This window comes from Eucyclogobius newberryi, unplaced genomic scaffold (genome assembly GCF_026437365.1).
Source record: "Eucyclogobius newberryi isolate DKJ021-1_F unplaced genomic scaffold, fEucNew1.0.hap1 SCAF_9, whole genome shotgun sequence".
Classification (NCBI taxonomy): Eukaryota; Metazoa; Chordata; class Actinopteri; order Gobiiformes; family Gobiidae; genus Eucyclogobius; species Eucyclogobius newberryi.
In genome coordinates this window covers 20,683,043-20,703,187 of record NW_027316532.1, presented here as the reverse complement: position 1 = coordinate 20,703,187, position 20,145 = coordinate 20,683,043, and the positions used below count along the sequence as shown (strand labels likewise).

At 42.2% G+C, this 20,145-nt stretch overlaps 1 protein-coding gene across 1 annotated transcript in view; it reads left to right on the top strand.

Annotated features, from left to right (window-relative positions):
- Nucleotides 1–411: 411 nt before the first annotated feature.
- The window catches only part of fndc7b (fibronectin type III domain containing 7b), a 36,037-nt gene continuing 16,303 nt past the window's right edge, over nucleotides 412–20,145 (top strand). Inside the window, exons 1-18 of the mRNA XM_072438049.1 lie at nucleotides 412–658; nucleotides 1,557–1,823; nucleotides 3,294–3,563; nucleotides 4,383–4,640; nucleotides 6,124–6,384; nucleotides 7,836–8,099; nucleotides 8,901–9,164; nucleotides 9,740–10,000; nucleotides 10,219–10,479; nucleotides 11,091–11,357; nucleotides 12,465–12,725; nucleotides 14,070–14,327; nucleotides 15,432–15,692; nucleotides 15,775–15,824; nucleotides 16,930–17,140; nucleotides 17,935–18,195; nucleotides 18,836–19,099; nucleotides 19,847–20,107. Coding sequence (XP_072294150.1) covers nucleotides 412–658; nucleotides 1,557–1,823; nucleotides 3,294–3,563; nucleotides 4,383–4,640; nucleotides 6,124–6,384; nucleotides 7,836–8,099; nucleotides 8,901–9,164; nucleotides 9,740–10,000; nucleotides 10,219–10,479; nucleotides 11,091–11,357; nucleotides 12,465–12,725; nucleotides 14,070–14,327; nucleotides 15,432–15,692; nucleotides 15,775–15,824; nucleotides 16,930–17,140; nucleotides 17,935–18,195; nucleotides 18,836–19,099; nucleotides 19,847–20,107 — 4,447 coding nt within the window. The remainder of the gene's footprint in view (nucleotides 659–1,556; nucleotides 1,824–3,293; nucleotides 3,564–4,382; nucleotides 4,641–6,123; nucleotides 6,385–7,835; nucleotides 8,100–8,900; nucleotides 9,165–9,739; nucleotides 10,001–10,218; nucleotides 10,480–11,090; nucleotides 11,358–12,464; nucleotides 12,726–14,069; nucleotides 14,328–15,431; nucleotides 15,693–15,774; nucleotides 15,825–16,929; nucleotides 17,141–17,934; nucleotides 18,196–18,835; nucleotides 19,100–19,846; nucleotides 20,108–20,145) is intronic.

Here is a 20,145-nt window from a genome sequence, read left to right as displayed (position 1 = left end):
TATTCTTAATTTAGCGTTAAACTGAAATCTTATCAAAGCAAAATTTGTGCAATCTAATCTAAGTCTAATATAACTATAATTTGGTACCATACTGTACAGCCTTAATTAGTCACAATTATCACTATATCGACAATTAGGAATCAGTATTTATCATATGTACTTTTTGTTGTTGTTTGTTTTTTAGCGGTCAAATAATTAACCAACAAACGCTTGAAATAGATAAATATCCACACATTTTTACTCTTTATACATTACCGGTATGTTCCGTTCCGTACTCTTGCGCCTCATTCTTTTAAGAGTTTTAAAGAGTTTAACCGTTACCGTCGTCGCTATCGTCACGTGTCGTTTTAACCTTTGTCTTTTCTCGTTTTCGCCGCAGCTCCGTGCGTGCCTCAGAACATCACGGCCAACATGGACTGTCCCGCCAAATCGCTCAACGTCAGCTGGGCCATTGAGGGTTACATGTCGAGAGCGATTGAGTTTTATTTATTTGATGATAATGGGACCTTAATCTTTTGCATTGACATTGGATGTGCCGCGCGTGACGGTAAATGCATGGTGCCAGAGGAAACGTGTGGCATGAACTACAACATGAAACTCAAAGCCGTCGGGGACAAATGCAACAGTTCCCGCAGCGCCGCTCATCCATTCAGTACAGGTGAGTTTTTGACTGCTCTAAGTCCAGGATAATGGCCCGTTTGTGGAGAGAATGAGGCTGAACGTGGCCAACACTGATTTACAAGGCGTTTTGTCGGATAAGAAGTGCAAGGAAGCGACTGCCGGGGAGAAAACACTTTATCCGTTCATAAACATAGTTGCAAACTATCCCAGACAGTTGTTTATCCGTCATAGTTCGACGTCAGTGTTTGCAAACAACAAAATGGATCATAAAATTAAACAAATAAGTGAAATAAATCCGCTTATAACCTCTTTTTGCCACCTTTTTTGATTTTTGCCATGAACTTACTTGACTCTTTTATTTTATTTTTTTACTTTTAAATGAATACAAAGACGTGCAGAACTATCAATTTATAAAAACAATTTTTAATATTTTTTTTTAATTAGTGCATAATCGCTGAAGCCTAACTTTATTTCCCTCCGTCAAAAATGTAAAAAAAAAAGTATCAGCTCATTTTTTAGCCTCTTTATTAGTGGTCAAATGTATTATTATTAGTGGTCAATTATATTATTATTATTATTATTAGTGGTCAAATGTATTATTATTAGTGTCTAAATGTATTATTATTAGTGTTTAAATGTGTTTTTAGTGGTCAAATGTATTATTAGTGTTTAAATGTATTATTATTAGTGTTTAAATGTATTATTAGTGTTTACATGTATTATTATTAGTGTTCAAATGTATTATTAGTGTTTACATGTATTATTATTAGTGTTTAAATGTATTATTATTAGTGTTCAAATGTATTATTAGTGTTTACATGTATTATTATTAGTGTTTAAATGTATTATTATTTGTGTTTAAATGTATTTTTAGTGTTCAAATGTATTATTATTAGTGGTATTATAATAAAAATCCTCCGTGCGCCCTTGTCCAGCTCCTTGCTCACTGTCGACCTCTGACCTGGCCGTGGATGTGGCCTGCGACTCGGGGCGGGCGTCGGTGTCGTGGGCCAACGGAGCGCCGGGCGTCTTGTACTCGGTGTCCGCGGTCGGCGACGACGGAGCGATGCACGAATGCAACGGCTCGAGCGGCGACTGTGACCTGGGCCTTCTGCCGTGCGGGTCGGAGTACAACGCCACCGTCACGCCGTCCCGGGACGGGTGTGTGGGCATCAGCACCGCTCCAATAGCATTCAGAACAGGCAAGGAACCGTTCCATCGTCAAAAACGTTCACGCTCGTTTGACGAATCGTGGTTTGTAAGATTCCCCAATTTGAGTCGAAATGAAGTGTGCGAATGCTCAGATGTCTTTTACTTTAGCAACCGGTATGTGGACAAACTACATCTAACTACTACAAACTACATCCATACTATATTTATTTATCTTTTATATATCGACTGGTTTTAATGTATTAGATAGTTTGCTTAGTGACTAGTCCAGGTGTGAGATGTTACATGTTTTTATAAAAGATTAATGCCATGAAACTCTCTTAACAAACGCTATTTAACTCAAATATTTAGCAAACTAAAGCTACGACTTAACAGATTTTAGGTTATTTTTGGGTTTTCAATATCAACAAGCTAACGGCTAGCATGATTGACGCAAAATTCTGCAAACTATTCAAATTTCGGAGCCTCACAACAACAAAAATCAACCCGACTTATTTTATTTCTGACGTCAAATCGCGTTCATTTTGACTGAGGTATAAATATTTCTGCTATTGATTGAACTTTGTTTTTCGGACGTTCAATCCTTTTACAAACTTGCACAAACACCACACACAAACTAACTGAACTAAACAGGGACTAAATCAGGAAATGGACCAGAAAAAACCCGGTCTAGAAAAGGACCGGACCAGGGACGTGATCATGCTTATGTCCTTATGTTACTGTATGTTTGGTTGCAGTAGATCCAAATTTAGACTTCTGGTAAACCGGGACTTAAAGGCAAGGCAAGTTTATTTGTAGAGCACAATTCATACGCAAGGCAATTCAAAGTGCTTCACATGACCGAAAAAAAATGCATTAGAATCACAAAACCTTCATTTCTATTCATTCAATTTAACAAGTTTTGCTGACATGAATCATAAATGTTGTCCGTGCCTAGTGATCCGCCACTCCAGACACTCTTTCCCATATTTATTTGACATTATCAGCGTAATGGGCGTCTCAGGGACGGACACATCGCTTTTAGATTGATTCTTTCCCATGTTTGACCGTCCCTAGACGTCAGCGCGCTATCTGCCTCTACCTTTATACCCATAACTAAAGCTGTGCTCAGACCAGGACTAAACAAGGACTAGAACAAGGGCAAATACAATCCACATTGGGCTAAAACAGGCTAAATTTAAGATCAAATAAGGACATGTTTGAATCTTCACACTTGTACTTGTTTGGTCTTCGTTTGAGCCCAGTTTTGATCCTTTTTTAGTCCTGGATTAGCGCAGATCAAGTCCCAGTTTAGTTTTGATCCTTTTTTACTTCTGGATTAGCGTAGATCTAGTCCCGGTTTAGTTTTGATACTTTTTTACTTCTGGATTAGCGCAGATCTAGTCCCGGTTTAGTCCCAATTCTTTTGTTTCTTCTTCTCTAGATCTTATATATTGTGCTTTAGTAGATGTTTTATGCACATGGAACAAACTGTCGATGCTCATCTCGCATCTCTCCTTCAGTCCCGTGCGTGCCTCAGCTGAAGGCCGTGGAAATCGACTGCCTGACGAACTCGGTCTGGGTCATGGGCTCGGAGTCGGCTGGGGCGGAGGACTACGTCATCACGGCCACGGACGACGCCGGCGGGGTCCAGACCTTCGAGTGCAACTCCACGTCGGAAGACCTGTGCTTCCTGCCCACGCTGGCCTGCAGCAAGAACTTCACCTTCACCATCCAGGCCCGGAATGGCGACTGCTCCAGCGCGCCCAGTAACGCCCGGACGATTGAAACAGGTACGGCACCCGGAGGCTTTGGTCACTCGCTGCGGACCGATAATCAATAATCGAGATCTCACGAGCTCAAACTTAACGCTCACGAATCCTCCTTGTAAGTCAGTGTGTAGGTAATGTGTTATTAAGGGTGGGCAATGCTGACAAAAACTGCATACCTGGCATTTTTTTAGTATCTCGATCGCAATAATCTATGTTTTTCACTCACAAAAAACTTCTAAAACGTGTCTTTAAATGTGTGCGTATCAGACAGATTGTAAAATGATTCACAAACGTGCAGAAATATCACTTTTAAGGCTTGTATGAAAGATTACAACACATGTTTTATTGTGTGTTTTTAATTTATTGTTGTTGGTTTTTATTTGCTGCAGAGTTTTTATTATTATAAACATTGTGCTTGATCTTCAGATTTGGCACATGTTCAGAACAATGTAGTGTTGTCATATGACTCTAATTTACAATTTGATTTTGATACTTAGGATAAAACGTGACACTTGATACTGATTTTCATATAATTTGTGGTAGAACTGAATCATACAATACAAGAGAATGTAATTTCCACCACAAAATAACAGCCGTTTCCCAAATATTACCATTATCGTCTCAAACTAGTTCTGATAAACATTCAGATCGCACTAAAACAATTCATAAAAGATTAAATTATGTCATATTCATGTGATTTTTAATAGCAATACCTGGTCAAATTAGTATTTAGTTTTGATTCCAGTTATAGCATTGAGTTAGTGTCTGGGTGTCGGTCGGTTTGATGGTGATGTTTGTTCATTTGTCGGACCCTCACCCCCCTCCGCTCTGCTCCCATAGGCCCGTGCTCCCCGCAGGGCGTCATCAGTCATGTCGACTGCGAGGCCAACCTGGTCTCCATCTCGTGGGACACCGTTCCTGGAGCCGTGTCCTACACCGCCACGCTGGAGGACTTTAACGGGGGGACGGACTGCTGCACCTCGGCCAACAACAGCTGCGACATCAGCGACCTGCCGTGCGGTCAGATGTACTTCCTGCTGGTGACCGCGGAGGGACGGACCTGCAACAGCTCTGAAACCAGAGGGATGGCCCGGACAGGTGCTAGTTCTTAGTTCTTAGCCTTTAGTATTATTTATGATTACAGACTGAATGAGCTACGAAGCGTTGTCCAACTTTTTACTTCTTCAGTCCCATAGATGTGATCGCTGTCCATTAAAAGGACATAATATCATGGAAAGTTTCCCTTATAAAGTATGATAAGAATTGACATTTGTGGATCCTAAGTTTGCATTGTAGCGTCTCTCCGAGAGTAATAAGCAGAGTGCATTTTGCACTGAATACTTTTTTACGTTTACTTCATTTGAGAGCAGGTTCTGTATTTTCTACTCCACCACATTTTGAAAAGGACAGAAAAATTAAAAGACTTTTTCCCCTCCTTTTTTGTGGTGTTGTGTTTTAGCACATTTGCGGTCCCATCCTGCCTAAAGGTTTTGAGTTTAAGTCCTGGCCTTAAGCCTCCCACCTTATTTCGTTCTACCTTTATTCTTTACCTATCCTGAATTCTCTTTGGTCCTGCCCAGCTCTGTATTTAAAAAAATAAATAATTTAAAATTTATTTTATTTTATATTCCTTCTGTCTTTCTTTCCATAGGTCTGTTTTTGTTGTTTTATGGTAAAAATAAAAAAAATAAATAGTAAAAAAAGACACTTTACACTTTAATGCTGATCAAAAATGTGCGTGACGTACTTAAAGGTGCCATAACATGCTTTTTTCACATTTCGTAGTCTATCCTAAGTGTATAATTGATAATAATAAGGGTTGTACAACACCCTTAACATAATAGTTAAGAAATATCACCCAGACCTTGGACCCCCTCATCAACCCGGAAATGCAGACGGCTTGGTTTGATATTCGCCCCCACCCTTGCGAAGAGCGATCTGGCTCTCCCGCCCACCCGTGACGTAGCCCCACAGCTGTCTGCGCCGCCCCGCCCCGCCCCGTGCGAGTGAGAAACGATAGAACTTCAGATCAACACTACTTTGAGACTACATAAATCTGGTGTTTATTCTACAGCGTGCGCAGAACACATATATCTATATCTATATATATCTATATCTATATCTATATCTATATCTATATCTATATCTATATCTATATCTATATCTATATCTATATATATATATATATATATATATATATATATATATATATATATATATATCTGTGGGGGTGAGGGGGGATGGTGACGCGTGCCTGTGGGTATGACGCGGTATTGCCCCACCGCCCGTCAGTTTGGAGATTCGAGGAAAGGAGATAGTCTGTAATATAGCTAAATACTGCGGGAATCAATCAAAAAAACACTCTGGGTACATATATGAAGCACAAATAGCAATGTAAGAAGGTTAAAAGATCTGAAAAGTCGATTTTGCATGTTATGGGACCTTCAAGTGTATTTTTACATGCGCTACTTTTATTTGAGTCAGTCGTTGTTTCTGTACTTTTTCTGACGCAACAAACCGCAGTACTTCTTTCACCATTTCAAATATAAGCGCATTCTCACCGTCTCTTCGTTCTTTTTAGTGCCCTGCGTCCCGGAAAACCTGGACTACACTCTGAGCTGCACCAGCAACTTGGCGTCGATGTCGTGGAACCACAGCCTGGGCGGTCAGCTGTACAGAGTGACCGCGGTGAGCCAGGATGACCACGTGGACCGGTGCTCCAGCCACGAGAACCACTGCGAGCTGGCCAACCTGGAGTGCGGCAAAACCTACAGCGTCGCCGTCACCGCGGAGGACATGGACTGCAACAGCAAAGCCAGCAACAACGTTTCCATCAAGACCGGTACGTGAGCGTCAGGGTTGTCTTTGCACTTCACTGGCCTCTGTTGTTATTCCTATTTTACTTTTATGACCAAATAAAGGCTGAAATATGTGGACTTGAGGCTTCAAAATAGAGCGTTTTTGTAAAGATATTGAATTATTGTAGAGTTGTTTATCCATTTTTCAACATTAAGAATGTATGACTGTTTCACTGTTTTTGTTTTAAAAGTTCTTTTGTCACATGTTTTACAGTTTGCATCCAGATAATGATGACATTTAACATTTAAGAACGATTATTACGTTTACCGTATTTTCTGGACTATAAGTCGCACCTTTTTTCATAGTTTGGGCCGGGCTGCGACTTATATTTATATTTATACTTATACTCCGGAGCGACTTATATGTGATATTATTTGTTATTTTCACACTTGCAACAGCATTTCATACTCCAGTGCAACACATATATGTTTTTTTCTTCTCTATTATGCATTTTTTGGCTGGTGCGATTTATAGTCCAGAAAATACGATAATTGTTGGAGCCCTGGAACGCAACTTACAACATGATTAAGTTAAACTGTCCAGGGAAATTACAGCAAGAATAAAATATGACCTTTTGAAGTATAAAGATCAACCGTTTGAAAGGATCTCACAAAATCTCCTTTTTGTGTTGAAATTATTGTGAGAAGAAACATCTTATTTCATGAGAGTGAGATTTGTCTGACGGACCAGCATTCCTCCAGCCTGTGACCAGCTTTATGAAATCAGACTTTCTTACTGATAAAGTAAAGTACTGTATTTTCCGGACTATAAGCCAAAAAATGCATAATAGTGAAGAAAAAAAGTATGAAATGCGGTTGCAAGTGTGAAAATAACAAATAATATCACATATAAGTCGCTCCGGAGTATAAGTATATAAGTATGAATATAATACAAGTTGCACTCTGGCCAAAACTCTGAAAAAAGGTGTGACTTATAGTCCGGAAAATACGGTAAGTGTGACATAAGAGCCAGATGAATTTAGGTTTACTTGTTTGGATTGAAATAAAAAAAGTTGCTGATAAAATGGGGTGAATAGAGAATAATTTTAACATTACTCTTCCCCTCACATGCTTAAAGGAGACATTCTGTGCATAATTTACTTTAAAAAGCTTTACAAACCCTGTTATAATTGCTTTTCCTTCTTATTTACAGACTCAAAGTTGTATTTAGAGTGATTGGTGCCTGTTTGAGCCATCTTATTTATGCTTTTCACCAACCTCCAATACTTTGTTCACCATTTTCTCTCTTAATCTGTGACACTCGCAGGATTCAACAGTGTCCAAAATACAGAACAATGATCCCGAGTTGTCATAGATTATAACTATACAGCAGACAAAAGCAGAATATGTCTTGGGCGTCCTCACAGTCGTTCCTGCTCGTCTTGTAAACCAGCAGCAAACACACTTTTAACACCAGTTCTTTCCTGTCCCGCAGCGCCGTGCACGCCGCAGGACCTCTCCTCGGTGGTCAGCTGCGGCAACAGTACGATGCTGGTGTCCTGGGCCGACAGCGAGGGCGCCGACTCGTACCTGGCCACGGTGGAGGACAGTTACGGCCAGGTCACCAGCTGCCAGGCCACGACGGAGGGCCAGTGCAGCGTCGGGACCCTGGGCTGCGGCCTCATCTACCACGTGTCCCTGGTGGCCTCGGACGGGCACTGCGACAGCCTGTCCACCGCCGTCGTCGACACGCCATCGGGTACGAAACGCGCGGCCAGCTTTTCGCTTTGGTTTTGACGTTGGCGGTGCTGTGCCTGAACGTAACTCTGTCGCGTCCTGAACGTTCACCGCGGCGGGTTTTCTCAGCGCTTTCCACAACTTTCAGAGGCCGGGGCGAGTTTTGCCGTCGCGGTGCAGCTCACATCAACAATAAAACGCTGTATAATTAGATGCAGACAGCACACAGCAGCCTCCTTTTGACCCGAATCGACGCTTTTACAATAATATCTGTGCCCGGGCAAAACTGATTTTACTACAGAATTTACAAAAAATAACTTCTTAAACGTTTTGGAGAGGGTAGGGTTTCCCAGCAATAGCAAGATCACGGGAACAGCTATTTGTACAGGAAACTAGTGATGAACAACATTTTAGTACATTTTGTGAGTAGAAACATCACAATTAAAAAAAAACAAAAAATTGTTTAATTTGCATCCAATTATCTTTACTTTATTATTTAAGCAGTTGAATTGATTAAAGCTTTCTGAAGGAAACATAAATGTGACAAAAACAGCCTGTATGTTGTTTTTTTCCATTATAGAGACTTATTTTTGCCTTTGTTTTTTATTTTCTAGACCTGTATAATCACACGTACTTTGATAAACCGATTAGTCTTGACATAATTAATTAAAACTTTCTGAAGGAGTGAAGTAAAGTTAACAGTGTTTTTTTTTTCCCAGTATAGAGACTTAGTAGTAGTATTTTTGTTGTATTTTCTAGACTTGTATAATCACACATACATCTTGTCATTAGTCTTGACATCCCTGACCTTTTTCCATTCCAGTCCCATGCGTTCCTAATAATATCAAGGCGGAATTCGACTGCTTCCTGAATTCGGCGCTGGTGTCCTGGTACCCGAGCGACGGGGCAATCCTCTACGTCGTCACGGGAACGTCGGTCTCCGGGCACGTCATTACCTGCAGCACGGCCGCCACGACGCACTGCGAGCTGGAAGACCTGGAGTGCGGCGACAGCTACACCGTCCAAGTGTTAGCCGTGGGAGAGTCGTGCAACGCCACGGGTCAAATGAACGGAACGATGGGAACCGGTAAGAAACGCCGACGCCCACACGTTATGTTGGATAAACGCTCTAAATCTTTGAATAGATGGAAGTGTATGCGATAGTTTCAGGTGGAAATATTTAGATTATTGCATTTCCAATATTTCCACAAAGTAAGAGAGTTTTACAGAACAGGAATATAAGCATTTAAGTCACAAAACAAAGAAATAGAATGTAAATAATCAGTAAAGAACTATGACATGTTTTGTAAGTCGCTGTGATGGTTAAATAAGTATTTTCGGGGTATTTGAAGTGTCCGTTGTCGCCCCCTGCTGTCTCTGAGTGGAAAACCAGCCTTGTAAGACAACTCTTCTGAGAAACCCTGGCCCTTTTCTATATTTATATGTGAAATTGTCTTGTGTGTAATTACACTCTTATTATGATAAAGATGACCAAAATAAAGCTATTGGGTCTACTTTATGACAATGTATTTTCACACGGGAGCAGGAGGGGGAGCTCTATCGCCAGAGTTACTCAGTTCTGTTTAAATAATCAAAATAGATTTCTGAAACTATGAAAAATGAAGTCCCAGGCTGCTGACGCACATGTCTTGTGTGCTCCAGGTCCATGTGTCCCGGAGATCCTCAGCACAGACTACAGCCTGTCCATAGGCCAGGCTCTGTGGGCTCGGGATCCTGGAGCAGAGCGCTACACGGTGGAGGCCGTGACAGACCAGGGCTTAGTGTCCGACTGTGCGACCAACGATACGTACTGCGCCCTCTACAACATGGAGTGCAGTCAGACTTACACTTTCACTTTGACGGCTTACAACGACCAATGCCCCAGTGGCATCGCCGCCAACCAGACCAATTCCATGACAACAGGTAATGAATGAGATGTGATTTTGACCTTATCTTGCACCTGATTTTCAAATGTATTTAAATATATTTAGTTTATTTAGTTGACACATCATTAAAATTTCAATAACACTGCAAATAATGCGTCATAATTGTCTTTTAAAGAAAGTTACCATCAAGGAAAGTAAAAGAAAAACCTTTTACGTGATTCACTTTTATTGAACATTTCCTTGATCCTCCCTCAGAGCCTTGCCCACCCAAGAACATTCAAGTCGACGTTCAGCTTCCAACAAATTTGGCGGTAGTGCAATGGGAGCCCAGTGTGGGCGCCGTGTCCTACGTGGCCACTCTCTCCGGACGGAACGGTGAAACGCTGCAGTGCCAAACAGTGGAGACGTTCTGTGAAGTAGACGCCCTGGAGTGCGGTGTCATTTACTACGCCCAAGTCATCGCAGTCGGAGCGACAATGAACAGCACCGAATCGGAGACCATACAAGTTGAAGCGGGTACGTTTGTAACACTTGCTTGGAGGTTTTTGTGGAGAGGAAGAAATGAGACCAGATTTGGTTTTGTTTTTTGTCAATATCACTGGGAAAGTCTAGTACATTGCAGAAACTGAAAGGAAATAAAAGAATGGAATTAAGTAAGAAAAATCTACAAATCATTTAGTCCTGGTCTAGATAACTCTGATATAGTGTTTCATTCATGTGTTACTCCACAAAGCACCATCTGTCATTTGTTGTACATCCTCAACTATCTATTAACATTTATTTACATTTTAAAACGTGTAGATTATGTTCATAGGATTAAAAGAAACCAGTTTCCAAAGTTTCTTGATTGAAAAGTGTTCCAAGCTGTGGGAGCAGCATGACTGAACATTTGAACAGCTGTAGGGCTTTGATATTGTGCTGAGGTTTATTTAAAGTCATATTTAGGAAGTTCAAGACCCTTATTGAAATTACCCCATTGTGGAGTGATTAAGGGTTCTCTTATCTTATTGTTAAAAGCCATATTCGTAGTTTTTTAAATAATAAAATATCAAATTGCTTAAAAAACTACATTTGTGATGACGTTTTTGCCACATCGTCCAGCCCTAAATACTTGTCTTTCCTTCCAGGTCCTTGCCCAGTTGAAAACGTGACCGTACTTGTTGACTATTACAACAGCAGTGCCGTGATCGCTTGGGAACCGGCCTTGGGAGCTACTTCCTATGAAATGATCGCAGTGGCAACGAGCGGCCACCAGGTGTCCTGTGGGGGGAGTGAGTTTGACACCAAGTGTGAGGTGGTGGATCTGGAGTGTGGACAAACCTACAGCATCACAGCCGTGTCCATCAACCATCAGGGCAGTGTGAAGACGGAGACTGGAGTTACCTTCCAAACACGTGAGTCAAACTACAAACAGACCGTCCGTACAACTCTCCACAGGCTTCAGGCAAAGGTTCCCACAATGGTTCCCACTATAGTCCCCACAATGGTCTCCACTATGGTCCCCACAATGGTCCCCACAATGGTTCCCACTATAGTCCCCACAATGGTCTCCACTATGGTCCCCACTATGGTCCCCACAATGGTCCCCACTATGGTCCCCACTATTCTCCTCACAATGGTCCCCACGATGGTCTCCACTATGGTCCCCACTATGGTCGCCCCCACAATGGTCTCCACTATGGTCCCCACAATGGTCTCCACTATGGTCCCCACAATGGTCTCCACTATGGTCCCCACAATGGTCTCCACTATGGCCCCCACTATGGTCCCCACTATGGTCGTCCCCACAATGGTCTCCACTATGGTCCCCATAATGGTCCCCACTATGGTCCCCACAATGGTCTCCACTATGGTCCCCACTATGGTCCCCACAATGGTCCCCACAATGGTCCCCACTATGGTCGCCCCCACAATGGTCTCCACTATGGTCCCCACAATGGTCCCCACTATGGTCCCCACAATGGTCTCCACTATGGTCCTTCAAAATCCTTCAAATCAGGAAGCAATAATTTACCTGAAACCCATGAATCTGCTTTGTAGCCATAAATGTTACTCAAGTGACGTTACTTTAAAATAATAATACTCAATTACTAGTTATTATAATATTCCAAGAAATTACTCAAGGATGTATTTTGGGAAACTACCAGGGGTAAGTCCTAAGTACGTCCCAAGTACGTCCCAAGTAAGTTCCAAGTGAGTCCCAAGTAAGTCCCAAGTATGTCCCAAGTACGTCCCAATTAAGTCCCAAGTACGTCCCAAGTAAGTTCCAAGTATGTCCCAAGTACGTCCCAAGTACATCCCAAGTAAGTCCCAATTAAGTCCCAAGTACGTCCCAAGTAAGTTCCAAGTATGTCCCAAGTATGTCCCAAGTACGTCCCAAGTACGTCCCAAGTAAGTCCCAATTAAGTCTCAAGTACGTCCCAAGTCTGTGGCCGACAAGTCTAAATTTCTCCATGCGCAGTTACCAATATGCTCAAACGTTCTCCTTTGGTCTTCCACAGGACCCTGTAAACCTGAGAACGTGGGCGTTGACTTCCAGTGCGCCACATGGACGGCCACATTGTTCTGGGCTGACGAAGACGGGGTCGTGCTGTACTTGGGCACCGCTGTGTCCAGCTCTGGGGTCAAGACGGTCTGCAACACTTCAGCCTCACCCTGCCTTTTCACCAACCTTGACTGTGGAGAAACCTACGACTTTTATGTTGAAGCAAGCAACGATGTGGCCATCAGCGAACCCAGTGAGACCGTGAGCACGGGGACAGGTGACTATCTACGCTTTTAAGATGAAAGTATGCAGCAGCTACTTGTTTGATTTGACATATAGGCTGCATTCTAGAAAGTATGTCATGATTTCAAATGGAGAGAAGGTCTTGCATAGCTTAAACTGGTTTAGAGGTTTACTGATCGTTTACTGATATTATTTGTTAAGGAATTGGCACCACAAACTTACCACATAAAAAAAAGAAATCACATTTAGAGGGTTGAATAATGATAAAATTAATTCGCCATAGTTTATTTGTGCTGAATTGGGCTGCAACTAACAATTATTTTAATAGTCATCTCGTCAAACATACAGCGAGACATTTTAAAGTGATACATGGTGGCTGAATGTTTTTAAATAGAGAAAATGTAAGAATAAAGTGTATTATTAGTGGAAATATTTGAAATTGTTTAGTCAACAACGCCTCTGTCTTTGTTATAAAAGGTCGTTTAGCATGAGTCTTTTTAGTGCAGATAACGATTGTGTTCATCAAAACATAATTTTTTTTTTGTAGTCGACAAGTTACAATAAGACCACAGTATAAAGGGTTGAAGACTTAACATTTTGTGCAAGTTTTTGTCTCATGTGAAGCGTCATTGCATATAAAACACAAACCAGGAAAAAACATCAGTATTTTGGCTCTTGACTTTGTAGTTTGTTGCGATGTCCCCTGAATCCCTCTTGACTTTGTAGTTCGTTGCGATGTCCCCTGAACCCGGCCCCGGCTCTTGACTTTGTAGTTTGTTGCAATGTCCCCTAAACCTGACCCTTGACTTTGTAGTTTGTTGCGATGTCCCCTGAACCCGACCCCGGCTCTTGACTTTGTTGCGATGTCCCCTGAACCCGACCCCAGCTCTTGACTTTGTAGTTTGTTGCGATGTCCCCTGAACCCGACCGGCTCTTGACTTTGTTGCGATGTCCCCTGAACCCGACCCCAGCTCTTGACTTTGTAGTTTGTTGCGATGTCCCCTGAATCCCTCTTGACTTTGTAGTTTGTTGCGATGTCCCCTGAACCCGACCCCGGCTCTTGACTTTGTTGCGATGTCCCCTGAACCCGACCCCAGCTCTTGACTTTGTAGTTTGTTGCGATGTCCCCTGAACCCGACCGGCTCTTGACTTTGTTGCGATGTCCCCTGAACCCGACCCCAGCTCTTGACTTTGTAGTTTGTTGCGATGTCCCCTGAATCCCTCTTGACTTTGTAGTTTGTTGTGACGTCCCCTGAACCCGACCGGCTCTTGACTTTGTTGTGACGTCCCCTGAACCCGACCCCGGCTCTTGACTTTGTAGTTTGTTGCGATGTCCGCTGAACCCGCCCTTGACACACTCTGCGGTTGCTTCTGCCAGGGCCCTGCACGGCGAGCGACCTGGCCGCACAAAGCTCGTGCTACGACCCCATGGTGGAGCTGAGCTGGTCGGACACGGCGGGGGCGGAGCTGTACACCGTGGACGTCGCCGGGAACTTGGGATACGTCACGTCTCTGCAAACGACCAACACGACGGTGGAGGTGGAGCTGCCATGTGGACAGATCTACACCGTCACCGTGCGAGCCTCCGACGAGTCGTGCCCCGGCACCGTCAGCCAGTCTGTGCAGTACCAGAGTGGTAAGAACGGGGATGAAGGACGGTTTAAAGATGGGGAACATTATACACAAAGAACAAAACGTATCAAATATTAAGGTTTGTTTTTTTTCCTGTATGGAAATCGTTTGCAAGTACCGTATTTTCCGGACTATAAGTCGCACCAGAGTATAAGTCGCACCAGCCAAAAAATGCTTAATAGAGAAGAAAAAAACATTTATAAGTTGCACTGGAGTATGAAATGCGGTTGCAAGTGTGAAAATAACAAATAATATCACATATAAGTCGCTCCGGAGTATAAGTATATAAGTATAAATATAAGTATTAGTCGCACCCCGGCCAAAACTATGAAAAAAGTCTGGAAAATACGGTATTATACTGTAATATTATTGTTTTCACATAAAAATGTATTACTGCTTGAAATATATATTATTGATATTATTATGCACAAACTAATGTCTTAATAAGCATCAATAGAGTTTGTTAAATATTAAGTAATATCCATTCATGCGATGCCCAAACTAAAAACGTGTAATATTTTTTAAAGGAACAATGAGGGTGAAGCAAATGACACAAACACACATTCAACTTTACGAGCTTTTTCATCATTGTCACTTTGTAGAAACTTGAGGATTTCCCCTAAGATGTAAGCATTGAAAATCTGGAAAAAATTGAAAATCAAATCTGGAATTGCTCAGTTTTATCCTAATTTGTGGTTATTCATTATTAGTTAATTGTTAATTCATTTTATTTGGCCATGTTTTCATCTTAAAGCAAACTGAAGTTATTATTTAGATGAAAAACCCTTATATTCATATTTCATTAAAAAAATTTAAAAATAAAAAAACTGTCCTTGTTAGTTTACAATCTCAGTTATGAAATTTGTTGTTCAAAATATTTTCTATTTTTATTACCATGTGGTTTTGTACTTCTGCTGCTAAAGGTAAAAAATGTTCAGAAAAAGGCCAAATTTGTTCTATATTTAATTGGATTTGGACTGGATTCAGCATTGGTACTTGTTTACATCCACGTATCTCGTTCTGATTCTCGTTCTAGTATCTTTTAGCGTCCGTGTTATTGTTTTGTTTTGGTCGTCCCGACTAAGCAGCTCCTCGTGTCTCTCCTCAGGCCCGTGTGTGCCCCGGGACGTCAAGAGCTACACCGCCTGCGAGAACAACATCGGCGCGGTGAGCTGGGCCCCGGCCGACGGCGCCGACTTCTACCTCGCCTTCGCGGTCGGGGAGAGCGGCTCGACGAACAACTGCACCACCAACGAGACCTCCTGCACCTGGGACGACCTGCAGTGCGGCGACGTCTACGAGGTGGTCGTCATGGCCTTTAACGAGGAGTGCGAGAGCCTGGAGAGCAACACCACCTACATAAGGATGGGTGCGCACACGTTTACCCGCTCGAAACCAACATTTATTTTCATTTATTTTCATTTAACGGATCATTTCTCTCTCTCTCTCAGCCTCTTGCATACCGCAGAACGTAGTGGCGACTTTCAATTGCTCCATGAAGGTAGGTTTTTTATGTTTTAAAAATGTGTTAAAGAGCTTGGAACGGTGTCAAAACGCTAATCAGTACCGTATTTTCTGGAGTATAAGTCGCACCAGCCAAAAAATGCATAATAGAAAAGAAAAAAACGTATATAAGTCGCACTCGAGTATGAAATGTGGTTGCAAGTGTGAAATATAACAAATAATATTACGTATAAGTCACTCCAGAGTTTAAGTATATACGTATAAATATATCTACCAAAACTATGGAAAAAAGGTGCAACTTATAGTCCGGAAAATACGGTATTGAATAATGATGTGAAACCAGTGGACTGTAAGTGTTGTGAGTGGAGTCTGGGTAACCAGACCAGTCCCTATTTACCCGGGACAGTCCCAGCTTTGAGCCCTGTGTCCCATGTCCCGACAGAGGTATCCAAAACCGTTGATTTGTCCCGGTTTTGTGCAAGACCTATTTTAGTTTAGTTTAGTCTTTATTTGTCAGGGACCACGTACAAAAATCATTCATCTTCAAAAGAAAAGATGATCTGCACCAGATTTAGCCACTGCTACTTTCAATCTACAGTCCCTGGGCAGGTGAGTACACAACAACAGTAATAAAAGTAGACATTTCCTTACAATTACAGCACGTTACATTTCATTATTAACATTAGCTCAGTAAAATACAAGAAAAATTACAGAATTGGTTCAGACAGATAAAAAATACAGTTAAAATCTAACATGGTGGAGGTCGAAGTGTCACAGTTGTCACAGTTTTTGACCACATTCAGACTCGCCAACAGTAAATGGGGAATATATTGTTGGTTCTTAGGTCAAAATATAGAAAATATGGCTGTAGAATAACCAAAACACACAGAAAAGCACTCATTTCCACCGATTGAAGACTGTCAATCAGTGGAAATATACTGCAGTGTACTTAATTACCAGCGCTTTTTACTGTTTATCATCACCCACATGGCAACCCGGGTGTGTGTCCCAGTTTTGAGTTTTTAAACTCTGCTCACCCTAAGTTTTGGTCAGATACACGGTCAGATACTCGTTCATTCAGTGGTGCCACCTGCACACGTAAAGCGTCCCCCCCTCTACAACATGCTCTCGATACTTCTAAGGTGGGCAGCCTCTCCTGGGACGCCGTGAGCACAGCGGACTTCTACATCGCCACAGCGCAGAGCGACAGCGGGCACACCATCCAGCAAAGCACCAACGACACGTGGGCGTACTTCTCCGAGTTCTCGTGCGGCGTCGACTACTTCCTGTCTGTGCAGTCTGTGGACGCGCACTGCACCAGCGTGCCCAGTCCCGCCGCCAAGCTTCAGTCAGGTAAAAGTCGCCTCGTACGGCTGCAAGAGGCACACGTCAAGTTAGGTTTCAATCTTGATGAGAATAGTTTAATAAAGCGTCAGGAATGTGCGAAGATGAGTGTTTGAATGTCTGGGTTGAGGTCCGAGTGTCGGTCAAAACGTGAAAGGACGAAAACGATTAAGAAGTGCAGAAATATCATTTTAGACTTTTATGACGCTTTTAGCTGTCTTTTTTTTATTGAGGTTTTTAATTACAGATCACAACCTCGATATCCCCCCCAAAAAAATGTCAACTTGTTATGCTAATTTTTGTTTATCTCCCACTGCAAATTTTTATGCTTTGAAAAATATATTAGTCAATAACCCTTGATTAAAATGATGTAAAAGAGAAAAATCGGAACTTTTAAACTAATCAAAGAGTCAGATACGTATCAGATTTTGTTTGTAAAGGTCTAAACTTCAGGCTTAGCTGCGGTTTTCTTTTCCATTACTTAAATAATTGCTAATTGAGCAGCCCTGATTGTGATAATAATGTATCTTTTCATTAAAATGGAAAATAAATAGACGTTTTCATGCAGATTATTTATTATTTCCTGCATTTTTCCATCTACCACTAAAAATATCTGTAATTTATAAATACTAGACAGATTTGTTAAGACCAAGTGAATTTTGCTGGCTATAAACGTTTCCTGATTGTTAATGACATTCTTTGGAACATTTGAGACAAAGCAATAACACAACAAATAACGTGTAACCAACTTTTTCACTGGCTTCCTTTCTAAAGCAAATCTATCTTCTGTGTTTCATTTCCAGAGCCCTGTCCTCCCACTGGGGTCAGCAGCTACATGAACTGCATCGCCAACATCGCCGTGGTTTCCTGGAACAGCTCAGTGGGCGGAGAGTACTACGCGGCCACCGTGACGTCAGAGGAGGGCAACACCCAGACCTGCTGGTCCGACCAGGAGCAGTGCGGCATCCCGAACCTGCGCTGCGGGCAGTCCTACTCCGTCAGTGTGGTGGCCTCCAACCAAGCCTGTAACTCGGACCCCAGCCCTGAGAGCCAGCTCATGTCAGGTGAGGGTTCTGCAAGGGTTCTGCCTCAACTGGTGCCAGACTCGGAACCAGGCAGAGAACCAGGCAGAGAACCAGAGACAGAACCAAAGACAGAGACAGAGATAGAACCAGGCACAGAACCAGACTCTGAACCAGACACAGAGACAGAACCCGAGACAGAACCAGGCACAGAACCAGACTCTGAACCAGACACAGAGACAGAACCCGAGACAGAACCAGGCAGAGAACCAGAGACAGAACCAGAGACAGAACCAGGCACAGAACGAGACTCTGAACCAGACACAGAGACAGAACCTGAGACAGAACCAGAGACAGAACCAAACACAGAACCAGAGACAGAACCAAACACAGAACCAAACACAGAATCAAAGACAGAACCTGACACAGAATCAGAGACAGAACCAGACAGAGAACCAGACTCTGAACCAGACACAGAGACAGAACCTGAGACAGAACCAGGCAGAGAACCAGAGACAGAACCAGAGACACAGAACCAGAGACAGAACCAGACACAGACTCGCACTGTTGTTGTATCAGATTTCTTCTATCTTCCAGTTTATTTGAAAGATGTTCTGTGGAACTTTTGCATTTTGAAACAATGAATGATTTGAAACGTTTTGATTTGGACTGATCTTTGCAGTGCCATGCGTCCCCACTAATGTCCACGTGTCGACGATGGACTGCAGCAAGAACGAGGCCACGGTGACGTGGGACGCCAGCCAGGGGGCGCTCATGTACACAGTGCATGCTGAAAGCGCCAATAACACGTCGTCCTCCTGCGAGACCGACACGTTGTCGTGCATGCTCACAGGCCTGATGTGTGGTCAGGCCTACAGCGTCCAAGTGGTTGCCAGGGACAACATCTGCGCCAGTCTGCCCAGCCCCGCCACACTGTTCGAATCCGGTACTGTGACTGACCCTGCCTATCCTAACTCTGCATAAAACAAGCCAAGTATATATCTTAAAATGTCACACGATGGAGAGAGCGAGATTATTATTTTTATTTTTTTGTTATTATTTATATGCATTATTAATTTTGTATTATTATTTCTATTTACTATCTATTATTATTTATTATTTTATGCATTACATATTTTATTATTATTTATATTTATGTTCTATTATTATTATTTATTATTTTTGCATTATATATTTTATTATTATTTATATTTATTATCCACTATTATTATTTATTATGTTATGCATTATATATTTTATTATTATTTATTTACTTTATTATTATTATCTATTATTATTATTATTATTATTATTATTATTATTGTGTATTATTATTATTTTGCCAAGAAGTATAGCAATAACTATACATAACATATAACTAACATATAAATATGCAGCTCTCCATTAGGACAAAGAAACTGCCATAATAATAAATACTGAACTTTCCTACAAACGATACGATTTTATACATTTTGTAGATTTATGCACTTTATAGTGAATACAGTAAAGTCTTTGTGATTGATCAATGCGACACAGATCATTGAAAGTGTAATTGTTATTTTATGGTTTTAGGGTCAACATGTGGTCTTATTTCAAATGGTCTTTAATGTACATTCTGTCACGGAACTGTAATGTTATTTTAACCACCTGTCTCTCTCTCTCAACGCTCTCTCTCTCTCTCGCTGCCTCTCAGTCCCGTGCGTTCCGGACATGGGCGCCGTGGTGCTGGATTGTGCCACTGACACGTTCATTGCCGACTGGATGTTCTCCGACGGCGCCCTGAGCTACGTAGCCACGGCGCTGTCGTCCGGCGGAGACGTGTCCACCTGCAGCTCCAACAACACCAACTGTGAGCTGGGCGGCCTGCAGTGCGGTCAGACGTACACCGTGACCGTCCAGGCCGAGAACACGCTCTGCAGAAGTCTGCCCAGTAACGGTGTGATGTCAGAGTCAGGTCAGCGCCGCTTCTGTCGTCTTACTTTCACTTTTTGT